This window comes from Xenia sp. Carnegie-2017, unplaced genomic scaffold, assembly GCF_021976095.1.
Source record: "Xenia sp. Carnegie-2017 unplaced genomic scaffold, XeniaSp_v1 HiC_scaffold_19, whole genome shotgun sequence".
Taxonomy (NCBI): domain Eukaryota; kingdom Metazoa; phylum Cnidaria; class Anthozoa; order Malacalcyonacea; family Xeniidae; genus Xenia; species Xenia sp. Carnegie-2017.
In genome coordinates, this window is record NW_025813481.1 from 1,214,668 (window position 1) to 1,242,502 (window position 27,835).

The 27,835-nt window shown below is 37.1% G+C and overlaps 3 protein-coding genes across 3 annotated transcripts; 2 read left to right on the top strand and 1 right to left on the bottom strand.

The window, feature by feature from the left end:
• Window positions 1-585: 585 nt before the first annotated feature.
• LOC124438229 lies at window positions 586-7,124 on the top strand. Its single transcript, XM_046988245.1, has 12 exons — window positions 586-615; window positions 1,142-1,236; window positions 1,429-1,521; window positions 2,082-2,137; window positions 2,296-2,394; window positions 3,277-3,331; window positions 3,541-3,619; window positions 3,732-3,862; window positions 4,037-4,086; window positions 4,329-4,378; window positions 5,539-5,682; window positions 6,589-7,124. The coding sequence occupies exons 3-10, from the start codon at window positions 1,483-1,485 to the stop codon at window positions 4,375-4,377; spliced, it is 558 nt and encodes a 185-aa protein (XP_046844201.1). The 5' UTR covers window positions 586-615; window positions 1,142-1,236; window positions 1,429-1,482; the 3' UTR covers window position 4,378; window positions 5,539-5,682; window positions 6,589-7,124.
• A 2,339-nt stretch (window positions 7,125-9,463) lies between these two features.
• LOC124438222 (peroxisomal biogenesis factor 3-like) lies at window positions 9,464-11,487 on the bottom strand. Its single transcript, XM_046988239.1, has 3 exons — window positions 10,838-11,487; window positions 10,442-10,765; window positions 9,464-10,169 (listed from the first exon to the last, which is right to left on the bottom strand). The coding sequence occupies exons 1-3, from the start codon at window positions 11,430-11,432 to the stop codon at window positions 9,955-9,957; spliced, it is 1,134 nt and encodes a 377-aa protein (XP_046844195.1). The 5' UTR covers window positions 11,433-11,487; the 3' UTR covers window positions 9,464-9,954.
• A 318-nt stretch (window positions 11,488-11,805) lies between these two features.
• Window positions 11,806-27,332, top strand: LOC124438698 (leucine-rich repeat and IQ domain-containing protein 1-like). The gene is made up of 30 exons (XM_046988892.1): window positions 11,806-12,070; window positions 12,171-12,177; window positions 12,243-12,460; window positions 12,864-12,918; window positions 13,308-13,525; window positions 14,012-14,086; window positions 14,162-14,224; window positions 14,642-14,718; window positions 14,948-15,137; window positions 15,273-15,604; window positions 16,335-16,385; window positions 16,460-16,547; window positions 16,678-16,830; window positions 17,286-17,436; window positions 18,705-18,895; window positions 20,008-20,135; window positions 20,209-20,282; window positions 20,691-20,784; window positions 21,162-21,329; window positions 21,595-21,652; window positions 22,044-22,673; window positions 23,284-23,459; window positions 24,041-24,292; window positions 24,995-25,083; window positions 25,619-25,729; window positions 25,899-25,974; window positions 26,163-26,270; window positions 26,497-26,566; window positions 26,655-26,718; window positions 26,937-27,332. Exons 1-30 carry the CDS (start codon window positions 11,897-11,899, stop codon window positions 27,080-27,082), a joined length of 4,287 nt encoding a protein of 1,428 aa, XP_046844848.1. The 5' UTR covers window positions 11,806-11,896; the 3' UTR covers window positions 27,083-27,332.
• The last annotated feature ends 503 nt before the right edge of the window (window positions 27,333-27,835 follow it).

The following is a 27,835-nucleotide window of genomic DNA, read 5'->3' on the forward strand; positions in this document are numbered from 1 at the left end:
ACTCATTTTTTTGTTCGTTTTCGTAGATGCAAAACACGCCTTTTTAAAAATGTTTTTTTGCGAAGGCCGACGTATGGATTATATGTTTTAGTTAGTTCTACACAGTTTGCGTGGCTAGTGTTACAAAATCAAGCCCTATGACGATCGCCTTTAATGACACAGCCGAACTATATTTAGACTGACAGCGTGGCGTTTTCCGTCGACCACCAAATAGTTTAAGCTTCTGTTAAATTGGTGTATCCCCTTTGGGGTTGCAAGCTCTCTTTGAAAATCAACAAAATCGCCAAGTCAACATTTGCAACTATGGGAAGGTCGAGGAAAGAAATAATATTTTCATTTTTCAATCATATTAAATATTTTCACTTTGTTCTCGGTGAGCCTGGATACCGTGCAGAGAAAGCTCGGTGAAGTATCTTTCGCGTGCCCTGTTTTAGTTTTTTGATTAACCACGAGATCTCTTCCTTTCAGGCGTTCCACGTCTCAGGATGGACTGTGGAAAAATTCCAATTTCTCAACAAATCCTCGCAAGTTTTTGTTGTGTTTAATATCGTTACGTTTACGGTAACCCTTGGTCAAATTATTGCGACGAATACTGTGAAAGACTCAAGATTGCAGGTGTTGTGTTCCTCGAATGAACATCTTTTACGTTGCCTTACGCCCCTCAAATCTCGCCTTATGTTAGGCTTATTCTTGTAATTCAGCGCGCATTCCGCACAATATTCCTTTCAATAAAGTAAATGGTTTGAACCCGGGGTATCGTTACATGTTTGTAAATGTCGATCGTCCAGGTTGGTATAGTCCTGAGAAGGACTGTTTTTGTTGTTGTTGACTGACGTTTCGACAACCTTAGCGGTAGTCATCTTCAGAGTCAAAAAAATACTTGGAGGGGTGGGAGGCTATATTCACGTACGCATGTTGCAGTCCGTAGAAATACATCCGATCATGCGCATATGGATTCTCATGAGATGTCGAAACATGCCTATTTTAAAAAAACTTGTCGTGTATATTAAATGCGCATTAGCAATAGTGCTTCTAGGAAATTATGGAAAAACATATGGATTGTTTTGTCTCCAAATTATCCCTTGTTGTACTATATTGTAGCTACTATCGTTTAATTCACGAATCTTTTTTATTTTATTAGATGTTGCTCGTAGATATCTTTTCCGGTTATTTTGTCTTTCTCATGTTCGCTGTTCTTATATTTTCCTTATCTATGGCATTGAAATATTTTGCAAGGTATATTTTGAGTGTTTGGAAAACTCAAGATTTCATGGATTTTTCTTTCTAAAATGCACGCGAATCCATGTTCTTGTCTGAATTGTGAATTTGCGATCTTTGTAGACGAAATTCTTCTATAAATTTAGCACACTCTTTCAAAGTCTTTGTTCGTGTTTTTGTAAACTATCTGTTTCGCAACGATATTGGTAGGTGCAAGGAGCCTTCGCATCTGAGCTGTACGTGGTCAACTGGTCTCAATTGATTATGTCCAGATTCGGCTTGGTTGCTCAAACAATATTTCAGGTGCTTTGAGTTTAAAATTTCATTAAAAAACGTCTGGTTGATTTTATTCTCTGGAAATCCTGTCTGTGCATGAAGATGGAATTCATTGTAAAACATGTGGTGTTACGTAGCCAGTTACGCTTCTTGTGCAAGTGCAACTATTCACTCTCGGCAAAAATAATAAATCATAATAATGAAATGTAGCGCGACTAAAATCTACTGACTATATACGCCATTGAACTAAAATACATGGAACGCTACCTAAAGCAAATTCTTGAAGCCAAATCTTACACCCAGACACGCGAGATTACACCCAGACACGCGTGTGTAGTGTTTTGAAATTCTGAAAATTGATTGACTACACACGCGTGTCTGGGTGTAAAATTTGACTCCAAGAATTTATTAGACTTTTATATTACAGGTAGCGTTCCATGTATTATAGCTCAATGATATACGCACACGCTAGAGAAAGTATGTTAGAGTTAAGCTGAAATTTTCATCATATTTTCTAGTTGAAGCATGTATTGATAATTGCATTTCATTCTGTTCTTTTTAACTCAACAATTCTCGCGTTCCTATAGCTTTCCGCTGCTGTTTTTCTTCTATGGAACTTGTTGCAACGCAAGTGGAAGTACAGGTAACGGGAGAAAATGATGTCTTGGCTTTGTGGTGTTGCTCACAAGCTGGAACTCGGGGAGTAAATTCTGGCATCCCCGAATGGAACCGCCTTAACTCATGTTTTGATTTACGGCTTTTGTAGTTTTGATGTCTCTGATGATTGCTTATCCTTTATAGTACGGGTGTTGAAAGTAAGAATGCGTTCGAAATTGTGGCAAGAATTTCTGAACTTGCCGTTGCCTTATGGTTCCCATGTGTACTTTGGAATTGTGTCAAGTAAGTCATTGTCAAGTAATTAATAGGGTTTAAACACATACCGTGACAGGCACACGAGCAAGTTGGGAATAAACAGTTTCACACTGTTTTCAAACGTTTGTATTTCACCATGTTTTGATGAAATTTGATGCAGTTTAAACTGACGCGACTGTAATATGGTTTGCTCGTGCAGTTTAACGAGACATTCATAATTTAAGTTACTGTATTTGCCTATGGAGCATGGACTATGGTGATTTTTAATGCAACCTATTCTATTCACTGATGATCTCCTATTTAATCTTATATTGAGAGTGAATGTTTGTTCTTTGAGAAGATAATGCATTGTCCTTTAAAAGACACTGCATTCACATAGTATTGTCTTTTGAGAAGATATTGTACTCAATGATCTAGAACTCAATCTACTAGATATCTGACTTCGCAAAAATTGTATAGTAATAGTGAGGCAAGCCGCCACCTTTCAAGATGGCAAAACTGACGATACTTACGACTAATATCTGCTTTTGTTGAGTTGATATAGAGTCGCAAAGTTCATAGTCTAGGTTTGATTTTTAAAATGTTTGATAGGATGGGTTTTTTAAACTTTGTTTTAACTTATTTTTAATTTGAGTTTTGCTTTTTGCCACCTTTCAAGATGGCGTCCTTGCCTCTCCTTGACATTGTAGTTAGATATCTAGTAGATTGTGTTCTAAATGATTGATTGTACTGTTATTTGAGGGGACATTGTATTGTTCTTTGAAGAGACATTGCACTGTCCTTTGAAGAGACATTGCATTGGTTTTTGACAAGACACGAAATAGAACCGATTGACATGTTGAAATTCGCCCAATGCGAGCTGTCATATTTTGCAAGGTTTGGTTGATTTTGGCGCTATGTGTTATTTAGACCAAAAGAGCTGTGGATATTGAACCCAAGAAAAATTATAAAGACATTTGAAGAGGTAATTTACTCGTGTATAATGCAATAGTGTGTGCAGCCCGCAAATTTGGTTCTGCGTTGCTTTTCAGGCGATCATCTCACGCAAAATGTTCCCATTTTTGGGGGGGAGGGGGAGAGTTGCCAAACGTCTTTTCTCATTTCACAATCAGTTAGATAATTTCAGGTTTTACAAATCGTGATCTTTGAATTGGAAGTTCTTTACATTTTCAGGAAGCAGACGAAGAGGAAACGACGGTTTTCATTAACGCTGTCAAGAGTTACAACAGTATTTCTGGACAGTCTGTCAGAGGTTTGTGTACAAAGCGAGACTAGCGTTTTCCCAATGTCATGTACTGTGTTTTCACACTATAGGAATATGATGGTTTTGCTTAAGCAGTATTCACGAGATTTCATTGTTTTAGAATCGACTCGGGACTGTTGGATATGCTACGATGTTAACCGCAAGGATGCCGGTCCTATGATTTTTCCTTGCCAATGCAAAGGTGACGTTGCCGCTGCTCATCAGGAGTGTTTGAAGCGCTGGCTCATGGAGGTAACTCAATTTGCTCTTTAGAAAATTTTCTCTATGAAGTTGTTAAATGCGCACGTTCGTGTTACAGGATTTTTTATTGAATCAGAAAGACACAGTTGAACAACATGAAATGACCACAAAATGATTTTTTTATTGTAAATTTTCTTACTTTTTCTTGTATTTATGTTTATTCAGCTGTCCTTGATTCCTGTGAAGCTCCATCTTGTAGAGTTTGCAAAACCAAGGTACTACAGACGCTTGTTGGAAGCGGATTTCACTAAAAGCTACAGCTTGTTGGATGTTTTTACTCGGTCCTTCCCTCTTCACCCAGAGTTAGTTGTCTTTAATGGGGAGGTTTTGTTGAAAGTACAGTTTCCCAAAAGCACATATCAGATATGCTAATGCGCATGCTCACCTTACACCCGAGAAGTAGGCACGCGAACTACACACCTGTCAATTTGTTGATTGAAAGATCTGTTTTTTCTAGTATACGATCAAGAAAACTCGTGGATTCGCTTCTGCACGTTCTGCATTGAGGTAAGATTAAACAAACTAACGAGTTTTATATTTTAACAACGATTTCCGGTTTCCACGTAACCCCATGAATGATCTTATGTCCAATATGTATTATTTAACAAATAGATAACATTTAACCGCTGTCTATACAGTTATAGATACACGGATATGACGTCATTTGTGATAAAAACTAAAAATGACCACTCCCCCCGGCGGCTCGTGTCCACTGCTTCAACTAGGCATTCTTAATTTCTTTATTTGCCCCTTTCAGTGATAAATTCAAGTAAATATTCAAAGAAATTCGCCGTTTGTTGGTCATTTAAAAACAAGAAATTTTCTGTGAAAGAATGTTATATGCAGTGCGGTGTTTGAAATTAAAGGGAGATATGATCTTCCTTTAAGTTAAGCAATTGTCTCATGAACCTGAAAAATTCAGGTGACTCAACGGGATTCGAACTCATGACCTCTGCGATGCCGGTACAGTGCTCTAACCAACTGAGCTATGAAGTCACACAGTGTTATGGTTAGGATTATTGATATGGTTTGGTTTTAGTAGATAAGCAGGTTGTCGAAGGTTGAGGCTAGGATAGGTTTGGATTTGCTACAAGTTGATATGTTTTTTAAACAGTAAAACAGAGACTTAGGGGCTGTTCATATGAGCCCGGCTAACCGGGATTCAGTGAGGCGTTAGATGATTTTGGCAAATGGAAACGATTCTATACTTATCATTAGATAAATCTTCTCGAGCAATTTCACAATATACTGATTTAATGACAGCGCAAAACATTTAAAATTGAAACAGCCAGTTTGGCCTAATTTGAGAATTTCAACAGAAATGACTTGTGGCGCTTAGCAAACAGTTGTAATTTTTACGCTTAAAGTTTTGCCCCCTTTCAATGCATCAAAATCATTTAATTCATCACTAAATCCCGGTTAGCCGGGCTCATATGAACAGCCCCTCAGACGTTGACACGTGATAAGTAGCCTGCCGAAATGCATAGTTTCTTTTAGCTTTATAAAAACAGTTCTTTTAGAATTTTAGGTTTAGTGTCCTGGCTTAAACAGTTCTTTTAAGAACTATTACGTTAGTATTTGACCATTCACCATGGTATTTGCTCTTTTTATGGCAATTTTAAAATATGTTTGAATTGTATTGTTGACACCACTTTACCTGTTCGTAGGCATTATGGTCAAGCTCTCGTCGTAATTATGATAATGTTAGGCGTCGCTGTCGGGACATACCGCTTATGTGATTATTATAAATCTACCCTTCTGAATATTGCCTCCATTGGATTGGCCATCTTGTGCGAATGTGGCTTACTCAGGTATTACATTGTGCATAGAAAATTGAGGTCACACCATTGAACTAAAATACATGGAACGTTACCTGAAGCAAATAATTGAAGCCAAATCCTGCCCCAGACACTCGAGACTACACCCAGACACGCGAGATTTTACCCCAGACACGCGTGTGGTGTTTCGAGATTCTCTCGCGGAGTGAAAATTGATTTATTACATACGCGTGTCTGAGGTAAAATCTCGCGTGTCTGAGGTAAAATCTCGCGTGTCTGGGGTAAAATCACGGCTATAATAAATTATTAAGGTTTTGTATTACAGGTAGCTTTCCATGTATTTTAGTTCAATGGGTCATACTCGTTGACGTATCTCGTTCTCCATTTGAATCATAACAAATTGTCTACAACAAATCGTCTCCACTATAAAATAGATGAAATGTCAATACAAATACGCCATAAACCAATAGTCTTCACTATCTTATTGATAAAATGTCAAAATTTTGTGTTTCGAGTCATGGTAAGACTATGAGAAAGTTTTACACTTGTATCGTTAAAGTGAAGAGTTCAGGCATTAACACGTGAAGAGTTCACACATTAACACGTGACAGTAAGACTATGAGAAAGTTTTACACTTGTATCGTTAAAGTGAAGAGTTCAAGCATGAACACGTGAAGAGTTCACACATTAACACGTGACAGTAAGACTATGAGAAAGTTTTACACTTGTATCGTTAAAGTGAAGACTTCAGACATTAACACGTGAAGAGCTCGCATATTAACACGTGACAGTAAATCTGAGAAAGTTTTACACTTGTATCGTTAAAGTGAAGAGTTCAAGCATGAACAGCTGTACTCATGCTTCAAAAACTAATATTCAACTTGAATGCAAAGATGCAGATCATTTCTTGCTGCTGACTTCTTAATGTGTTCTTGACAGGTGGTTGGGCTATAGTTTCATTACAGCTTACCATCGTGCACGGTTGACTTCGATTGTTGTCTTGGGAAGGGGAGCTCATCAGATGACAAGTTAAAGTTGTAGTGATCAACCGAACTGTCTACTATCATTCGATTGGTAAGACTGGTAGTAAATAGACCTTTGATCTCCAAAGGAGACACGGTAACGTTTTGATCTATTGATCCCTATAGGGGGAGTTGATAATACGTCAAAATTATCAATGGGCCATCATGTATTGCTTGCTCTGATGACCCATTTGGTCGATGTATGGCCAAGAATTTTATGACTTACCAATCGTCTTTCATAATTATTTTGGTGATTCGATCTTGAAATGCCTAGCATGTACCATCTCTGGTTTAAAGATATGTTTAAAACACCGATGACAAATAATTTTGTGTCGATTGACATGTGTTCCCTAAAACTGATTACATAGAGATAAGTGCAACTTATCGCAAGACGATTAATCAGCTTGGATTATGTACGGCTCTGTGAAGCAATTAAACTTATATAGACTTTAATGAATGTTATCAACTGTAAATTAGAAATTAGTTGGTTCTGGACACAGAGGACTTGTCCCGAGGTTCGATTTACTTGTTTGTAAATGTAGATCGTCCAGGTTGGCATAGTCCTGAGAAGGACTGTTTTTGTTGTTGTTGACTGACGTTTCGACAACCTTAGCAATAGTCTTCTTCAGAGTCAAATGAGGAGTAAACGTCAGGTTAACCGTATTTGTTCTTGCGTCATTGTATTGTGTGTACAGGAAACGTGTATTGTCATTGTGAATTAGTGTGAAGTGAAATATTTTTATTTTTAGTTGTAATGTGTGATTTAGGTGTGATGTTTTTAGTTGTAATGTGTGGGTGTCAATTGTGTATTGTCATTGTGAATTAGTGTGAAGTGTAATGTTGTTAGTTGATCGTTTGTTTGTATTGTGAATAAGTCTTTTGTAAGGTGCCGGTAATTGCTGTGATCTGTTCAGGGGGGTTTGTTCCAAGTTAGTATATCAACTTTCTAATGTAAGCCGTTGTCTATAGTCAGTACTGTAAGCAATGCATTTTGCCGAGTCTATGTCAATGTTGTGCTTTGTGATTCGGTGATGTTCTGCAATGTGATTAGTTTTGTCTTGTTTCTTTGTAGCTCGTTTGTGTTCAGTAAGTCTTATGTTTAAGTTCCTGCCAGTTTCCCCGAAATAGGAAGCGTGGCAGTCGGAGCAGTTTATTTTGTAAACTGCACCTTGTCGTTCGTTGAGTTGTTCTTTGTCCTTTATGTTCGTTAGTACTTGTAGTAACGTTGTGATTGGTTTATGTGCGACACGTTTGTTGTATGGTCGTAAGATACGTGAGATAGTCTCAGACGTACCTTTGATGTAAGGTATCGTTGCTGTTGTCACTGAGTTGTTCGTTTCGTTGGGTTCTTTGGGTTTGTAAGTGTTGCGTTTGATGAAGTCAGAGTTACAGTTGTTTTTATCTAAAACACGTTTGAGATAGTAGTTTTCGTTGTGTAGAGCGTCCGATGAATCACATATGATTTGTGCACGTCTTGTTAATGTTCTGATTGTGGTAGCTTTGTGTGATGTAGGATTGTAAGATGATTGGTCTAGTAGTCGGTCAACAACAACAAAAACAGTCCTTCTCAGGACTATACCAACCTGGACGATCTACATTTACAAACATGTAACGATACTCCCGGGTTCAAACCATTTACTTTGTTCGATTTACTTTTGTTTTTGAGAAATTCTAATTAAGTCAATTGTAAAATAGTAAATTTTATAAAAATTACAGAAATATTAAAGACGATAGTTTTTTCAATTGTTTCAGTGTCGTCAGAAAATGTTAAAGTTTTCGTGAATTCAGATGTTGTGCCATTATCGTGATGAATATATGTTTGGAAAATGTTGCTTTTTCAGTATTGTTTGTCGACAGTGGAAGCAGAATATTGGAGGTCACTGCTGAGATTACTCCCGAATAGTAGTGCTGCCAGTTTCTGTCATGCTTTTGTAAATTTCATTGTCAACTTTCAATTCTGTAGAAATGTATTGTTTTTGCAGTGAGTTAACACAAAAATTATCACAGCATGAATAAATAAACGGACTGACTACGCTACTGCTCCTGTTGAAAAATCTAAACTGACGTTTTGTCGGACTCCAATTTCAACATTACGTCACTCTCGAACAAACATAAAGGTAGACATAAAGGTAGATAAAGAAAACCATTGAGGTGGAAAAGAAAATAGACGAAAGGTAGACACAAAGGTAGTCATAAAGGTTATCTTAAAGATAGTCACAAAGTTAGACATAAATGTAGACATTAAGGTAGATGAAAAACACCGAGAAGTATATCAAGTTTAACATCAGATCATTGCTCATGAAGATACTAGACTGGAGTATATAAGACTCGAGTTTGAACATCAGATCACTCCTGATGAAGAGATTAGATTGGAGTACATAAGGACACAAGATTAAACGTCAGATCACTCCTGATGAAGACAATAGACTAGAGTATATAAGGACTCGACTTTCAACGTCAGAATCAAGTTTCAACGTCAGGACTCAAGTTTCAACGTTTCAACTCCTGATGAAGACACTAAACTGGAGTATATAAGGACTCAGTTTCAACATCCGATCACTCATAATGAAGACACTAAACTGGAGTATATAAGAACTCAACTTTTGACACCAAGTCACTCATAATGAAGAAACTGGATTAAAGTATACAAGAACTCAAGATTCAACATAAGATCACTTCAGAAGAAGGTGTAGAAATTGTAAAAAGTCGACATCCGTCGTGCTTACTACTTACGAGGCAGATATGACAAAATCTACCTTTTTCTCTGCCGTACGAACAAGATAGAATCCTGATTACTATATAAGTGTTTAATATATTATCAATTATTTTTAAATACAATGCGAAATTGATTGAACGAGTAACGTGCGAGAGACATTGATAATAAAAAGGACAAAGACTGAGCAGGGTGTCTTCGCTAAAAACATCTGAACTTCCTTCTTGGTGACTTCCATAAGGCGGTATTTATGCTTTAGTTAGCTCCAATTTACAGTTGCATTTATTAAATTTTGGGGCTTAATGCAGGAAAGCAAAGTCTCCCTTCGTGCTGACTGGAGAGACTTTGTTTCCAGAACAAAGCATTCTTCATAGTACAGACTTTGGAGACTACTCTTGGTCATCAAGTCTTGGGGCCACAGCAATTGGCTTCATGTGATCAGGCCCCTGGCTGCATTGTATCTTAATCTTCAGAAATAATGCTCACAATAGAAGACATGGCTTATAAGAATTGGGGTGGTTTATGTGGATTGAGATAATTTATGGTAATTTATGATAATTTATGAATACTCTATCCTGCTTTAGGTCTACAACTGAATGCCTCGTAAATGTTTGCTGCAAAATCTTTAACACATTCTAGAGCATCCATGTCTTGGAGACAGTTGTTTTTCTCCTCTGCGAGAATTTCTTCTGCTCTACCATTAATGATCGGGCAGATCTTGGCAAGAGGGAGATGCATTGAGCAGATATCATCTTCCATGGACCATATCATATCAGTAGGTGTATCTGTTTTCAAAAGAAAAGAAAATTTTAAGATTATGTTAGAGGAGTGCACGGTGCTTTTAGCCTTGCCTGGATGGAGTGCAAAAAAGGGAGAAATTAACAAAAAAGTCTGACATGGCCCATCAAAATAGAAAAGTCCATTTTGAGAAGCCTTTTGCCAAAGGAATGTTAGGAGACCTTCACTGAAAAAAAACTAGTTCAAAGAGAATGCAGCCGGGAGTTTAAAGTACATGTACAGTTGAGTTGAGTTTAGTAATGGAAACTACTCTTTTCACCTTGTTGATCAATAATGAATGAAGACAAAAGTCTCTTCATGATGAACGAAAATCCAACATCAAGACAGGCATTGTATACAATGCCGAAATCCTCACTATCCAAAATATCTGATGTTTCATTCACTAACTGTTGAAAGAAGCTATCTTTGTCCATCAAAGTATTCTCCTGGTCGATGACAATAGATGATATCTTCACAATGGTATTATTTCCATTTTCCACTGGTTGATGAGAGGTAAGTTTCAAACATTGTCGTATTTGACCAAGCATGCGTTGTACATCGTGATAACTGAGCTTTTGTTTTAAAGAAACATTCCCCAGCACTTCTGTATATCAATGTGACAAAAGCAAATGACATCGGTAATTCAATGAAATCGATACTGCAGTTTTAAACTCACCTTCAACTACTTGTTTTATAACGTCAACAAGCTCCTTAACACCTGTGTCGAGAAAATATCTCACAATTCCAAGATATTTCTTTTGGATTGGATCGCTCATTCGAGCAACTTCTGCCCCTACTGAGGTTCCACCAACACCATTAAGTACCGTACTGGTGGCTTCGACATCCACAAACATATATCCCCCTAGTAGATTCAGCTGAACTCTCAAAAACAAGGCCAGCAACGAAGAAGCATACACGGAGGCAATAGTCCGTGTGAAACTGAGAATTTTTAACTCTTCCCAAAGGACCAGTTTATCGACAGGCTTTGTCTTTAACTTCTCCGTGATGGATTGAGAATCTGCGAGTTCAAAGATCGCATCGCGTAGATTTGGCAGCAAGCTATACAACGTGATGGCGCACGTTTTTTGATTGCCGTCGAAATGAAGCTGTTTCTTCGATTGTGCCAGGAGTTCCACCTGTTGCGTTTCGTACCAATTGTTGAGTTTCCATTGAGCGATTTTACCCAGAACAAAGCCACCACCTAAAACAATGCCGGTGTAAAGAATTTTACGGCGATGTCGTTGGAAGAAACCTTGCAACGAAGAGAACATCGTGAGAATGTTCCTTTAGGATTTGTTATTATTATTTCATCCTACTTGTTATGACTGGTCAACCGGCCCTAAAAATAAACTCATAAATTTCCAGTTCATATTCAACCCCCCCCCCTCCTTCTTTGAAGAATTGGAAGTATATACATTATTGGAATTATTGTCATAAAATGAACAAAATTTGGTGTTTATAGCATGTTTCAACTCTCCAAATATGCATTTTTTACACTTATTTAAGAGTAGAGAGAATTTATGACAGGACAGTACTTAGTTATGATTCAATTTTCAAGCTTTGATGTAACTTTGCACACCACCCCCCTGGCGAAGGAGAAAGACGCGTCACTATGGCAAATTCCCGGGAACTACAAAGAAATAATAGTAAATATGGATGGTAATGGTTGAAGTTTGAGAATCGAGGCGATTTCAGCAAAAAGATGACATTTTTTGGCGCAAATTTGCGATGAAATATGACTGGTCTTGAAGAGGTGGACGAAGTCGATATAGAAGAAGCCATTAGGTTGGAGTTGAAGGCGCTGGACGGCTTGGACTTGCTGGAACTGGAGAGTACATCCGATGAAAGCATCAAGTCTTTTGAAAGCATTCAAGGAGATTTTCCAGTTTCTGGCACTTCTCTTGAAAAGGTTGAAATTATTTAAGAAATTTTAAGTAGTTTCTTTTTGTGGGACATTTCAATATGCCATAATGCATATTGAAATGATTTTATATCTTTTTAAAAAAAAGCGGCGAAGTTGTCTTGTTAACTGCAAAACTAAGCATTATTTTTTGGGATTAAATTGCAATTCTTTCTTTTAGGTTTCTTCTACAGAGGAGAAATGTGTTTCTGCCCTGATTCTGTTGAATCCTTTATGCGTCTCTTGAAATCGAGAGGGGAAAAGTTTCAATTGGATCTTGATGAAGCCGAAAATGCGCTGAAGTTTGCAAATCATTCCGAAGATAATAGCTCGGCCAAAATACTTGTGGAGAACTTGGAGGATGATGAAGCCAGGTTAACACCTGATTTCAAAGAGAAGGTTAATTTTAATTATATACTGTTTTGCTATTAAATACCAGTCAATGTTTTACCCGCAATGAACTCTAATTACATATTTGTAGATGTAGATCATCCATGTTGTTAGAGTCCTTAGAATGGCTAATGGTGTTTATGTTGACAGATGTTTTGAAGTCTTAGTGGTAGTCATCTTCATTCAGAGTCAAATGAAAAGTAAATGTCAGGTTTACAGTACTTGTTTAACCAGACTTTTACTCCTCACTCTGAAGATAACTATGTTTATGTTGTCCAAACATCAGTCAGCATCAATACCAACAGTCCTTCTCAAGACTCTGCCAACCTGGATGATCTACATCTACAAACATGTAACGATACTCCAGGGCTCAAGTCATTCATTCTTTTCATTAATATTATATGCTCGCAAGGTCCTTTTGGAAATTGAGGAATGCAGTGAAAAAGAGGAGGCAAATGTTTTTGTTGGTAAGTTATCTATTTCCTATGACGTAGATTTCCATTATTGAGGAAGATGGCATACGTGCTCTAAAGCCAAACACAGTTTTTATTGCAATAACTATCATTAACACTGTGTCATAGCCTCGATAAATGCTGTATTCATATATGCTATCAACTGTCATGAATAATAATTTCAACAAAAATGAATGTAGCATAACTTGCAAGTATGAGTCTGAGCATGTCTCCTTTGCATTCAAATCCCACCTTACAGCTGGCTACTAAAGCTGTGCTGTTCCAGAAATTTTATCTCTGTTTCGGTTTTGTTGGAAGAAGAAACAAAGAATAACAAAGGTTCACATTGCAGTTATGAATGAGAAGGTAGTAGCTTTCCTTTTGTCGCAACTCTACATTTTTAGACGAAGAAGACGAAGTCATTTCGTCACTAGAAGAAACCGGTTTGAACGAGCTCAAAAAACTGGAATCAAAACAAAACGATCGTCGTGACCAGTTGGAAGAGCTTTTCAATGAAATCAGAGAAGACGATCGCCTTAGACACGAGAGAGATGAAACGACGAGGGTGGAAAGCAAGCGTACGGCAAGTGAAGAACATAAAGCAAAGATGGAAAAAAACATGGTAAGAAAAAATATTGAACTGTCACGTAGTCTTTCCTGTAATCTGATTGGCAGTTGCACCAGGTGGAATTTCTCCATCTCCGACCGCCTGTAATCTGATTGGCAGTTGCACCAGGTGGAATTTCTCCATCTCGGAATCCTATAGCTTTAAGAATCTTTTTAATAAATTATTTCAAGTGAATTTTGAATCTTCCAAAGTAAAGTGAATTGCAAAATTTTGATTGTTTACTTTGCCGCCATTGTTGAACCTGATTGCGCAATCTTGTAAGACTGTTAGCAAAAAAATAAATACGTTATTTACACTTTAGGTCGCTCCTGATAGAAAAGTATTCCCCTCTGTCTCAAAAATTTTCCTCGGCCTGCGGTTTCGCGCTCTTTTTTAACCCTCGGGATAAATATTTATAGCATGGACTTGCCCGCTGCGAAGGAACATGTATTTAAATACTCTATTTTTGCTTTAAATATTGTAGTTTTGCTTACTTTGCAGAGCCTAAGATTGAAGATTGAAGAGGAAGCAAAACTTCAAAAAAAGACAATTATGGATCTTCAGGAACAACTCGAGGTAAATACCGTTGGTCGTCGTTCAGATAACCTTTCGTGTATTTTGAGTAGTGACGTGTACTTCATGTAATTTTAGCTTGAAATGACGAAATTAGAAAAACGTCGTAAGGAAGAACGAATGGCGTTAGAGAAAGTCCAGGTAGTTATTGATACTCGAACTTTAGTCCATGACGTAATACTTAGGTAAATACATCGAAGGTCATCTCCAGGGATTTTTGTCTTGGCCGAGTGGCGAAACAATTGCGTGCAGTGCCTATACTATAATCATCGGAGATGACATGCTAGTATTCTGTGACATCGTTTCAACCGGTTAGATGACGTCAGTAGATGACGTCAATAGATGACGTCAGCAGTTTACTTCAGCTAGATCCCCACAATTAATAGCTAGCTAAAGAGAACGGTCGGTTGCTGCAGCTTTCATACAAGAACATTTCAATGTTGAGCTCTACTTTTGAGTGTGAAACGAAGTGTTTAGTGAAGAAATTATTTCCATGAAGTAGATGAAATGTCTAAATTTATGTTTGTTATCCTAATATGATGTTACTTATGTGCTTAGCGCGAGGAAAGACGAAAACTTGAAGTTAGAAACGAACGTGCTTGTGTTATAATTCAGAAGACTTTTCGAATGTTCCGGTAAGAACGTCGTATCCTTTTAAAATATACATCTAAATTCATTACCAGACTTCTCCCCAGACCCCTTCTCCCTATTATTCTCCAGTAAGAACGCCGTACCCACTTGAAACTTACATCAAAATTCATTAGCAGACTTCTCCCCAGACTCCCTTCTCCTTGTTTTGTCCAGGTTATTAAGATCAGTGATTATCACTTGAAGCTGTATGAAATATGAAAATATTTATTTCAGTGTAAAGGCAAAGTACGGTGGCATATTGAAAGAAAAACGAGAAGAGAGATACGAGAAGAAATTGAAGGAACTAAAAGCTTTGGATGAGAAAGAAAAGAGAATGATCGAGGAGGGAATACGAAAGGCTAAAGAGGAAGAAGAGAAAAGATTGAAAGAGGTAGAAATGGAGAAAAAACGGAAGAAAGCAGAGGCTTTGGAAAAAGAAAGATAGAATGGAGGCAGAAATGGAAAGAGCTGGAGGATGGAAAAGAAATTGAAAGAGGCTAAGAAAGAGGAGAAAGAAAAGAGATGAAAAGAAAAAAAAAGGAAAGAAAGAGCTGGAAAGAGAAAAGAAAGAGTTGAGAGATCTGGAAAAGAAGAAAGAAAGTATAAAAAGGAAACTGAAGGAAATGAAGGATTAGGGAATAAAGGACAAGAGACAGAAAAGGAAAATAAGGACAGAGGGGAAAGCGAGTTACTCGAAAAAAACTGTAATATTAAAGACGTTTCGTTTGGAAGATCTGGTCGAGATTCATTATTCGATGTCAACATCGATGATCGTCCGGCAGACGGCGGGAATGTTGAAGAGGAATCCAGGCCCACCCTGGATTCTAGAGAATGTCATTTGGTTTGGGAGACACTTAGAAAAAACTGGTTGAAACAAACCACATTGTGGAGGTATCGTGTTTAGTTTAGCTGTAACATAACTTACTCAAGTACGTGGAAGAGTCTTGTGAAAAAATGTTTGATATTTCAAAAATAAAAGATGTTGTGTTTGCATGAGCTTTTGCTAACCGCCAAGTCCCTTAGGAGAACTCGAGAGCAGATCAGTGCAATCTCTAGACCGAAAGTCGATAGTTCTCACAACTGTATCCGAGGCTTACTTAAGCCAGTGCAAACACGAAAAACATGTTTTATTTCTTTTATGAAATAAAAACCATGCGAAACAGATAAATTTGAAAGAAATGTTTTAGTTGTTCCTTTAACATGTATTCATGATTGATTTGTAAATTCTCTTTGATTGATTTAATTGATTGAGCTCAGATCAGTTTGCACCATTGAACTAAAATACATGAAACGCCACCTGAAGCAAATAATTGAAGCCAAATCTTACAACCAGACACGCGAGATTACACCTAGACACGCGTGTGTAGTGTTTCGAGATTCTCTCGCGGAATGAAAATTGATTGAACTACACGCGTTTCTAGGTGTAATCTCGCATGTCTGGGTGTAAGATTTGACTTTAAAAAATTATTTGGCTTTTCGATTATCGGTAGCGTTCCATGTATTTTAGTTCAATGGTTAGCTCAGGCTAACGCAAACTCGGCTACACAGACCAATATACGCACGTGTTATATTATTGTTATTTTTTTCAATTCATATGTAAAGTAACTTCATTTTTGTACAGTTGCCTTTCTAAAGAGCAAAGTGGTTCTTCGACAAGTCGACCAAAGCCCAGGTATTTGTTGTAAAATCGTCCAATCTGTGATACTTGTCAGATTGTTGATGTATATAAGCATTGATCGTACTTAGGCGCCCGCTGTCAGCGTCACAGAACCTCCCTACTTTTTCTACAGAAGAAATTCTAAATTCGTTAAAAACTCCGACGTCGCTGGATGAAGTGAGTAAAAGTAGCATGTTTCGCGTTTTGATTTAAGGAATATTCAAGATAGCAGGACCCCAATTTCTTTTGTTTTTCAACTCCGAAGAGTAAGAATTCAACTACTCTAGAAATTATTATTTTCTTACAGATCTTTGTCATTAACGTTCGAGATCTTCCACCACGCAATTTCAAAATAATGCCAAGCTGTCCCAATGTTAAATCACTGACTGTACAAAACTGTGGCGTGATATCAGCCGCAGGTTTTGAAAGCTGTAAGCACCTGTTGGAACTGAACCTCTCGGTTGGTATTACCTCATACTTTGTCCGTATTAAAATGTATGTGATGTTTATATTTGCTGGCTGTTTGATATATCCGAAGCAGAGAAGTGAAGAATAGTTAGGCTTCTTCGTGCGTGGCATCATTTTATGTTAGGTGTATTTAAAGTGTACATGTTGGCAAAGATCCTCAAACGGATTAGTACACTGTTCTTAGTTTTCTTTGAACGTTTGGTGATATATTTTGTGAATTTTGGTGTTTATTTGTGGACATACATGTCATCATAGGACAAATCAAGGTCTTCAGACTAAAGATTAAGTATGAGCAATGCGGTAAAAAGATTGAAGCTCATTCTTTACTTCCGAAGGAATTGAAGAACGTAGAAAGTCGAGAATGCATGGCCCTGTCGACACTATTCTTGCTTACGTCGACATTTATTGTGTTGAAATCGTTGACTAATTTTTGTATTGACCATGTAGGACAATGCGATACAAAACATATGTTGTCAAAATTTGGACTCTCTTCATCTCGTGGATTTTAAAAGGAATCAATTGGCTTCAATACACGGTCTTGATGGCTGCTGTAACGTCCGAGCACTTTTACTGGACGATAACAAGATAACGAGAGTAGGTATGTGGTATTGCAATCATGACTTCTTTCTCCCCTCCGCTATCTAACTTTTCATGTAAGTTTTCTCTTCTAGTTGTGAATAGGTTTTCGGATCACCCATTTACTTAGTTCCACTCCGGTTCTCTTAACGTACATATGACAGCGAGGGATAAAGTGGGACATTGAACAGATTTGGTATACCATAAATGATCAGGGCGTATGATTGCTTGGAAGTACAATGAAATATAACACGCTATAGACATGATAAATCTAAAGAGAGAATAGTTTGTATTCATCGCTGTTGTCTTAGTCATTCAATCTCAAAACCCATTCATATTAGATAGGCACTCTCTGCCAAATGAAACCCATTCGCATTAGATAGGTACTCTCTGCCAAATTAAACCCATTCACATTAGATACGTACTCTCTGCCAAATTAAACCCATTCATATTAGATAGGTACTCTCTGCCAAATTAAACCCATTCACATTAGATACGTACTCTCTGCCAAATTAAACCCATTCATATTAGATAGGTACTCTCTGCCAAATTAAACCCATTCACATTAGATAGGTACTCTCTGCCAAATTAAACCCATTCACATTAGATACGTACTCTCTGCCAAATTAAACCCATTCACATTAGATAGGTACTCTCTGCCAAATTAAACCCATTCACATTAGATAGGTACTCTCTGCCAAATTAAACCCATTCGCATTAGATAGGTACTCTCTGCCAAATTAAACCTATTCACATTAGATAGGTACTCTCTGCCAAATTAAACCCATTCATATTAGATAGGTACTCTGCCAAATTAAACCCATTCGCATTAGATAGGTACTCTCTGCCAAATTAAGCCCATTCACATTAGATAGGTACTCTCTTCCAAATTAAACCCATTCGCATTAGATAGGTACTCTCTGCCAAATTAAACCCATTCACATTAGATAGGTACTCTCTGCCAAATTAAACCCATTCGCATTAGATAGGTACTCTCTGCCAAATTAACCCATTCACATTAGATAGGTACTCTCTGCCAAATTTAACCCATTCACATTAGATAGGTACTCTCTGCCAAATTTAACCCATTCACATTAGATAGGTACTCTCTGCCAAATTTAACCCATTCATATTGGGCTTGTACTCACTGCCAAATTTATCTAAATGGCTCCGTCAACCGTCAAATCTAAGTAACGAAACATCTCTTTTTCAAATGGAAACATAAATTGAAAATTACTATGTGTAGCACTTCCACCTGTAAAGAAATTTCATTTTCTTTTTTCATTCTAGGAAAATTTTCATTCAACAGAGTTATGCACTTGTCACTTCGAAGTAACCAACTAATCACAACGAAAGGCCTCTCAACGTGGAAATATTTACAAATTTTGGATTGCTCTGATAATCACTTGAATCGCATCGATGAATTGGAATGCTGTCCTTTATTAAGCATTTTACGGCTGAAAGGAAATAATTTGCAAACGGTAAAGTTATTAAAGTTATTAAAGTTATTTTGGAATAAAGTCTAAACACGGTGCCATCTAGTAAACTGCTATAGTGGCGAGAATCTCTCGTCCATACGCAGTTTAAAAGAGATTTGACTCGTCTCCAATCCCTGTGGGCTTGGTAGCTCAACAGGTAGAGCGGCGGACTATTATCCCGAAGGTGCGAATTCAAATCTCGTCCAAGTCACATGTTTTTCATGTGCATATTAAAAACCGTGTTAGGATTTATATATTATGTAAAGTTATTAGTATCCGGAGTTATTTTATCTTATAGTTAAGTCGTTATTTTAGGATGGAGTATCTTTGAAGATGATCTTACTTTAGCCATTTGGTATATTCGTACTTGAATGGTACTTATATTTGTTCAAAGGCACAGAAAGCACTGTCTACTGTCTTCATCAAGAGTGATCAGATATTGTAACTGAAACCTTATATACGCTTTGCATACTTCATGAAAATGTCTTCATCAGGAGTGATCAGATATTGTAACTTGAAACCTTATATACTCCAGTCTAGTGTCTTCATCAGGAGTGATCTTTTGTTGAAACTTGAGTCCTTATCTACTCCAGTCTAGTGTCTTCATTAGAAGTGATCTTAGGGGCTGTTCACATGAGCCAGGTAGCCGAGATTCAGCGAAGCGTGAAATTGTTTTGGCAAATGGAAAAGATTAAATACTTCACGACAAAAACTTATCTGAGCAATTTCTCTAAGCTCTGACTTTGCAAATTCACAAAACCTTTAAAATGGAAACAAATAATTTAGCCTGATTTGAAAATTATGACTAAAATGACATATGACATTTGTAAGAAAAGGTTTTAAACTTTGCGCTTAAAGTTTTTACTTCTTTTAATGACTCAAAATCATTTCACGTCTCGCTGAATCCCGCTTACCGGGCTCATGTGAACAGACCCTTAGAACGTATATTGAAACTTGAGTTCTTGTATTCTCTAGTTTATTATATTGATTATTAAAATCTATTAAGACTGCATTATTTGTAAGTGTTTAATATCCAATTTTGTGTATAAAATAATGTGTTTAAAATAAGTGGTCACAATTTAATTATCATGCGTCGTTTTGATTGTCTGCTACAGCCTCCATGTTTGAGCAATCATGTTTTACTGCGCGAAGTACATCTTGGTGAAAATAGCATTTCTTCTTTGGAAGAGTTTGTCAATAATTGGTTGCCTCTTCTTCAACATTTATACCTCAATGACAACAGGTACTTTATGTAAACATTCTATAAGTCTTCAACTCGAACGCAACAAGTTCGCTTTATTCCTCTTGTGTTTTAGCCTATCCACTGTTTCTCATATGAAAAACTTCCCAATGCTGGAAACTTTGGATTTGAAAAACAACTTAATTACAGGTATTTATGCAAACAGGAAGTTATTGTCGTCGTTGTTCTTTGTGGACAGAAGCAGTTCGTTCTCTAACTGGCTTTATTTTGATGTTGACTCCTTCTCCCACATTGGAAGAGTCGTCATGGTAACAACAATATAAATACCACTGATGATGTGTCCGCCGAAATGCGCAGTGTCTCAAATTTCTCAAATAGGTCTTTTCAAAACTCTTGGGTTATTTTTGTTCATATTCACGCCGGCAATCGCACTTTTCAAAGCTGTATTTAGAGGTGTCAAGACGACGAGGTCTCTGTTTAATGCTATCTGTTGTCCGTTGGTTGTCTTTTAAGCATCTTCCATGCAACAAATTTCGATGTCTGTTGGTTTTCATTTAAACGTCTTCTTTGTAACAAATTTCGATGCCTTGTGTTTAGATGAAGAAAATGTTTTAAATGGAATTGCTGGATGTCAAGAATTGCGAGTACTTATCGTAGAAGGAAATCCAGTTGTCGAGGACAAAAATTTCAGGTACATTATCCAGGGATGAATGCGAATTGATGGAGGGGTGAACTAGGTATATCTTGTGATAGTAAAGGATTAACATGCACTCAGCACCATTCCTAGCCAACGTTATAAAAGTGCGCTAAGTCCCTACCTTATATAGATTCCCCGGCCCCAGTAAATCAATCCCGAAAATTAGTTGGCCCATTTATATAACAAAGGGCCATTTTTTCTGACCAAGCTATTTGTAATGAACGTTCAAAGTGCGGGTATTTAACGCGGAATTTCCTTTAAGATGGATAATCATTAAAACTGTAAAATTCGTATACTATAAGTCTCGAATCTTGCATCATATTTACTGATTGCTAGGACATCTTCACTTTATCAAAATTCTCTCCCTGTAGAGGCGCTATCATCAGTCTGTTGCCGAATCTTAGATGCTTGAATCAAGAGAAATTAAAAAACACTTTGGTAGACGATGATGTTCGAATGCAATCCATATACCATCAAATATGCTGTGCTCAGATTCTCACACAGGATGCATTAATGAAGAGACATAAATCTGAGATGTTGTAAGGAATTTAATTATTTTATGCAAACGGAGGCAGCTAATGTTAACCGCGGGTTGCACGAAGCCTGGATAACGTTATCCATTGGATAGCAAAAAATCTTCAGTGGCCCTACTGTATATTCCTATACTGTGCCCTAGATCCGCCAGTGTATGAAACGTTGTTGTGGTTTTAGCTATTGCTCTTTTTTTGTAACATTTTACTTCACATAAAGTGTTCTTTTTCCTGCGTAATCCTGTGAAATCTTGACTCTATTCTGTATTTTTAGGAATTGCGAAAAAGAGTATAGTGCCGACGACCTTGTGTTGAAAAGACTAAACTTGAAGGTGAGTCTGCATATAAAAAGCTCGGTGATTTGTTAGCCGGACAATGTTCATAAGATCTGACTTTTCCCTCAAAAAAGTTTAACTTACACACGAGTCTCACAGTTTTGCCTATATTTGTTTCGACTTGGCAGTCTATGTTGAAGTCGTATGAATGTAACAAGAAAAAGCAAAAAAATTACTCGCCAAATTTTTTAAGAGCTCTATTTATTTACAAAGTGACAAGTGTTTCTCAGTCACATTGGTTTACAAGGAAATAGTGAATTTAAAAAAGTTAAGTGAGTGAGCTGCTACCGGAGCGTCAATGTGGAAGCGAATTTGAAGTTTCGCGGCAAAGTTTCTCCCTCAATGAGACCTTCACATATTTAACTATAGGTATTTTATTATACATCAGATTCGGCACTTCAAAGAGCTTGAGGATTTGATGATAGAACATCGACAAATGCACGAAAGATTTTCTGTGGTCGGTGAAAATGAAACTTTTGAAAACTCCATTGTTTCCATTAAACCTGAATCATCAAAAAAAGTTGGAGAAGATACATCGCTCGGTGAAAAACATCTACGAGATACTTCTATTCAAAACGACAATACGGAAGGGCAACCTTATGGACGTGAGTATCCAGACAGGAACAATGAATCTGATTGGAATGCTCCTTCAAATCATGTATCAATACAACCCGCAACGATCACATCCAACAATATGTGCGGCAGAAGAAAGCTCAATGATGACACTCTTATATCTTCATCACGTCGCGAAAAACAAGAGAGCAGCGATGTTTTGAAAAATGTGGCGGAAAATCATCTTCAAATTGGTGAACAAGAATTTCTTTTACGGCAGCATGAGCGTCCTATATCGAGCGACGTGTTTGATGAAACACAGTCGAACCACATTTGTAAAGAACCACAAAACAGCAATGTTACGAAATCAATTCTGTCACGTGAGAAAAGTCTGCATTCTAATACGATTGAAATGAGTTACGTTCAATGGCAACCATTCCATCATGAAGCAGCAACTTGCATTCAGGTTTGAACTTTTTTTCATCAAAAAGAATGTTTTTTGTAACCAGTGACAAAGCCAAACCGAATTATAACTCCTGCTACGTAAATTCTTACTTGGCATTCAATTTTTCAAGAAATTGATTTTGTTAACTGCTGTGGGTTTTTTTCATTGAATAAAGAAAAAATATGTGCGTAGCTTTATCGAAAGATCGGACCTGCTTCGCCATTGTTTTTATAAAAACGGGAAATTAATTTCATGTCCATGCAAATACCGCGGCATCGCGTTTACACAGTCATGATTACCATTAGGACATGATGACTGGATGTGTACGATACTTCTCAGCAATCTTAAATATGTAACTGCATGATCTCACGTGATTCCCTTTTTTTTCTGCATCATCGTTGTTTCGTTTGAGTTCGTAACATACTTGACATAACGTCAAACAATAGACAAGGAAGAGTTAAAAAGTTAATGTTAAACAGCATGTAATGTATTGAAATAATATGGATAAATACATCCCTTCACCAACTTCAATCATTTACAACAAAGTTATTCAATGCATTTTTATCGTACAAGGGTTTCCTACATTGTTTACTTATACCTTAGCTCACTTGTACAAACCTGATGTTCATAGGCAAACCTTCGTGGATATTACATGAGAAAAAGATACATTGAAGCGATGAAAACTGCTCGTTACACTGATCTCGACCTTGAAAATGATGATTTTGATGAAGATGTTGACCTCAATATGTTTGATATGGATGAAGCAGACTTGGAAAATAGTTGGGTTCCCTTCGATTTAGCACCAGGGTATGTTAGGTGTATTTTTGTTGAATGTTGGATGGATATGGATGAAGGAGTATTAGAAAATAGTTGGGTTCCCTTCGATTTAGCACCAGGGTATGTTAGGTGTATTTTTGTTGAATGTTGGATGGATATGGATGAAAGAGTATTAGAAAATAGTTTGGTTCCCTTGGACGTAGCACCAGGGTATGTTAGGTGTATTTTTGTTGAATGTTGGATGGATATGGATGAAAGAGTATTAGAAAATAGTTTGGTTCCCTTGGACGTAGCACCAGGGTATGTTAGGTGTATTTTTGTTGAATGTTGGATGGATATGGATGAAGAGGAATTGGAAAATAGTTGTGCTCCGTCAGACGTAGCTCCGTAGGTGTATACTTACAGTATGTAAAGTTTTCATAATAGCAAAAAGCCTCAGGATTAAACTTGTTTTTCGTTGTTTTGAACTTCTAATCATGGCGATGTATTTTTTTTTGTGAATTTGGTGTTTATTTGGTGAACACAGCCTGTCATCATAGCATAGGAAAAAAATGTCGAAAAATTAGTCTAACTTTAAAATAATATTTGAATCTTTATGCATTTTTGCTTAGGAGTGGACAAAACAACTGGCAATCGCAGTCTCTAAAACAACAACAACAAATAAAGTACCGTGATGATTATGTCACCAACGAAGAGGATAATTTTCAACCATTTGCGATAAAAAAAGCGTGGGCATCCCCTGTGTGCAGTCCTGATCAGAGGATTGTGCCACCTATCAAAGCACCGAGTACTTTGTCCGAAGAAAGATCACCGCCTGGTGTGACTCAACGATCTCACAGAACGAGCGAACTGTCTAGTGAATGGTTAGTGTATTTAGTTATGTAGTTATATACTCTAGTGTGGTGTCTTCATCAGGAGGGATCTTATGTTGAGACTTGAGTTCTTATATACTCTAGTGTGGTGTCTTCATCAGGAATGATCTTATGTTGAAACTTTAGTCCTTATGTACTCTAGTGTGGTGTCTTTTCATCAGGAGCGATCTTATATTGAAACTTGAGTTCTTTTATACTCCAGTCTAGTGTCTTCATCAGGAGTAATCTTATGTTGAAACTTGAGTTCTTATGTACTCTAGTGTGGTGTCTTTTCATCAGGAGCGATCTTATATTGAAACTTGAGTTCTTATATACTCCAGTCTAGTGTCTTCATCAAGAGTGATCTGATGTTGAAACTTGAGTTCTTATATACTCCAGTCTAATGTCTTCATCAGGAGTGATCTTATGTTGAAACTTGAGTTCTTATATACTCTAGTGTGGTGTCTTCATCAGGAATGATCTTATGTTGAAACTGGAGTCCTTATATACTCCAGTGTCTTGATCTGAAGTGGTCTGAAATGGCAGCTTTAATCGTTATGTACTCCAGTTTAGTGTCTTGATCTTCCTTTAATAAATAGCATGAAATTAAGTTGTTTTTTTTTGGTTTGCACTAACACAACAATGAATTGTCGTGGATTTTCAATTGGCCTGTTAATAATACATTCATCTATTTTACTTGGTTTATCATTTTAGGGGATTTAGTAAAAGTAGTACTGCTGAGTTAATGATGAAACGCGCCAACAGAATGAAGTACAACGCGTTACGCAAGAAGAAACTTACCGGTAAGCATTTCAGGCTCATGAATAATCGATGCCAACTCAATGTCGAGTTTTGTTTTTACATTTTATGAAGTCTGTTGTGAAAATCGCCATATTCACTCATTCCATAGGGATTAAACAATCGATAAACAGTATTATATTGGTGTTGCAGAAGAGCTTATTTAAAATTCTTTTTAGTTAGAACGCACACCAGCAAACAGGTGTAAACTTCAAGTGAGAACTCGCTATAACGGTGCACTATTACTAGCTACAATAGATTACATTATACAAAGATAGCTTAAGATATTATACAAAGATAGCTTATATATTATACAAAGATAGCTTATATATTATACAACGATTGCTTGTCAAACTAAGCTGGCTATCCTATTGAGGATTGTAGAGTTTTTCAGTCGTCAACTAGAGATGAACATAATAGACCAAAATAGCGATAGTGTTGTTTAAGCTAAAGAACTTTATTATAATTAAATTGTTTCGCCAATTTGTCGTCATGCTCTTTACTCAATTAATGTTTTTATCAATGAAATTCTCCCCTCAGATCCAGAAAAACGGCTAAAGTTGTTCAAGAAAACAGACGAAACAAACAAATCACATGGCGCTCAGATTGTGAAAAAGAGGAAGGAAAAACCGAGAGTGGATTACTTCTCTGGTAATATGTATGACATACACTTATAGATTACCTGTTACATAAACTACCTACAACTATCAGGAGATTAGGATTAGGCTTGTAGGTAGTACAAGTATGTGGTATGGTATTCTACAACTTTTCTCCATATTACGCGACTGTTGCTCCAAGTGTTTGCCCATCATGTTTCTAGGACGTCAGTATGGAGATAACGAAAGTCCAAGAAGGGATGAAGAAGAGTCAAAAGTTAAAAAGGAAATGACGTTCAGGTGCACAGTACTGATTGATTGACTTGTTATGGCGTTTTCTAATTTATTTTGGTGTTGGTGGAAAATGGGTTTGGTTAGGAAGGAATAAGAGCGAAAGTTTCACAATGTGAAAAGATGCGAAAGTTTCACAACTTTCACTTCCTGTGAAAACGCACCTTACCTCACCTCCGGTATACTTTTTCGTATAGCTGGATATACGACCAAGCCGTGCTTCTCAAAGGTCAAGAAGACGAGATACTTGGGGACAGTGGTGGATATCACAACGAATCTCGAACATCTAACAAACGGCGAGTCAGGTTGTGGGGCTTGTAAATTAAAGTGATCTTGTATGATTTACTGTTCACTTCGTCTCCAGTTTGACGCAATAATGTATTCTTTTCAAGGAACTCATAAATTATCGATCGTTTGTTTTAAAAACCACTTTACTCTAAGGCTGAGCACGCATGCGTTAATGTACTCGAGTTTTTCCTCTTGATGTTTTCGAAGAAATGACATTACTGATCTTTTTCTGTATTTTCGTAGGTCGCCCACAGGAATAAGTTTACCGAGAATGGATCCTGTTATTTTAGCTGGTCGAAATCTTCCTTTAGTGGTACGTTGTAGACTGCTGGCGATAGTAGTGAACTGTTCAATAAATTTTTTTGTACACGCTTTAGGTCAAAGTGAATTTTTCTTTTTAGGCCAGTGCTGTGGGCAACCCTAAGGCAAGCGCAAACACTTCTGAGGTCGCAGACATAAGTTCAGGTAACTGATAGTGGAAACGTTTAAAGTGTTCGGTTATATGTACAAGAGAGACTCGTGTTTAACTCAATATTTGAGAAAGAAACAAGGAATTTTTTATTTGAAAGTAATATTTCGAATTTGTTACAAATTCATATAATTCGGAGTATATTATATTACTTAAAATTGTCAACTGGTAATCGATTTTGATACAAGAGAGACGTGTTTGTTTTGCGCCACAGGACGACCGCACAGTTGGCATAAAACAACGAAGACCCATTCCAATCCAGATCTTTCTCTTGTTGGCCAAGCGAAGGCTCAAAGCCGATCGGCGAAAAGTAACAGCGCCGAGGCAAGGATTGTAAAAGAGCGTAGTTATCGACTTTGATTAATGTTCAAAAAGGACATTTATGATTTTCATCTGTGATGATGTCATTATGCTTAGTAGGGCGATATCGTAGCCAATAGTCCATCCTTATCATCGGGGGTAGTGCAAGACATGACACTGTGTTGCCCAAATTTATTTTTTACTACAAAGTTTGATTCAATGTATTGGTATGAACTCGTTCAAAGCCAGTGATGTATATAGTGTATGTGAAAGAGAAGAGGTAATATATTATATATTTTCTAGAGCTCAAGCTTGAGATATCAACTAACTGTAAAACATACATGTATTTTGCAGTGATAAAACTTCAAAAGGAATGGTATTGTGTAGGCAAGTATGCTTATACAACATCAATCGAGATGTACATATACATGTACATTTAGATGTACATGTAGATTTGGGTACAAAAGAATACCCCTCCCTCCCGTCCCTCATATTTAAAGTTCTAGTTACAGTCCTGGGTGCACAGCAATTGCAGAAACTCGATCAGTATATGTACTAATCAGTCAGACTTTCCGCACTTTCTATTGTGTTTCCTTGTACGTAGTACAATGCAGATGTAACAACCTAGAATTGAAAATGTAAATTACCAATGATGCTAAGGAATGTTTCTGCAATTAAGTCCCCCTCTTTCTCTCTGTCTTTGATGCCCCCTTGTTGAACATAACTCACATAATAGCAGCAAAAATGACATCCCAGCAACCACTGGTAATAGTATGGCGTACATCCTGTTTGGGAAATATCTCTGTAGAAAAT

Excerpts from the sequence above, each read along its gene's own strand:
- LOC124438698 (XM_046988892.1), top strand. The coding sequence starts at position 11,897 with ATGACTGGTCTTGAAGAGGTGGACGAAGTCGATATAGAAGAAGCCATT. Across the intron at positions 12,919-13,307 it reads GGAGGCAAATGTTTTTGTTG|ACGAAGAAGACGAAGTCATT; the intron begins GTAAGTTATCTA and ends CTACATTTTTAG. Across the intron at positions 14,225-14,641 it reads TGGCGTTAGAGAAAGTCCAG|CGCGAGGAAAGACGAAAACT; the intron begins GTAGTTATTGAT and ends TTATGTGCTTAG.
- LOC124438229 (XM_046988245.1), top strand. The coding sequence starts at position 1,483 with ATGTCCAGATTCGGCTTGGTTGCTCAAACAATATTTCAG. Across the intron at positions 2,395-3,276 it reads GTACTTTGGAATTGTGTCAA|ACCAAAAGAGCTGTGGATAT; the intron begins GTAAGTCATTGT and ends TGTGTTATTTAG. Across the intron at positions 4,087-4,328 it reads GTAGAGTTTGCAAAACCAAG|TATACGATCAAGAAAACTCG; the intron begins GTACTACAGACG and ends TGTTTTTTCTAG.
- LOC124438222 (XM_046988239.1), bottom strand. The coding sequence starts at position 11,432 with ATGTTCTCTTCGTTGCAAGGTTTCTTCCAACGACATCGCCGTAAAATT. Across the intron at positions 10,766-10,837 it reads TATAAAACAAGTAGTTGAAG|AAGTGCTGGGGAATGTTTCT; the intron begins GTGAGTTTAAAA and ends ATTGATATACAG. Across the intron at positions 10,170-10,441 it reads ATTCATTATTGATCAACAAG|ATACACCTACTGATATGATA; the intron begins GTGAAAAGAGTA and ends TTTTGAAAACAG.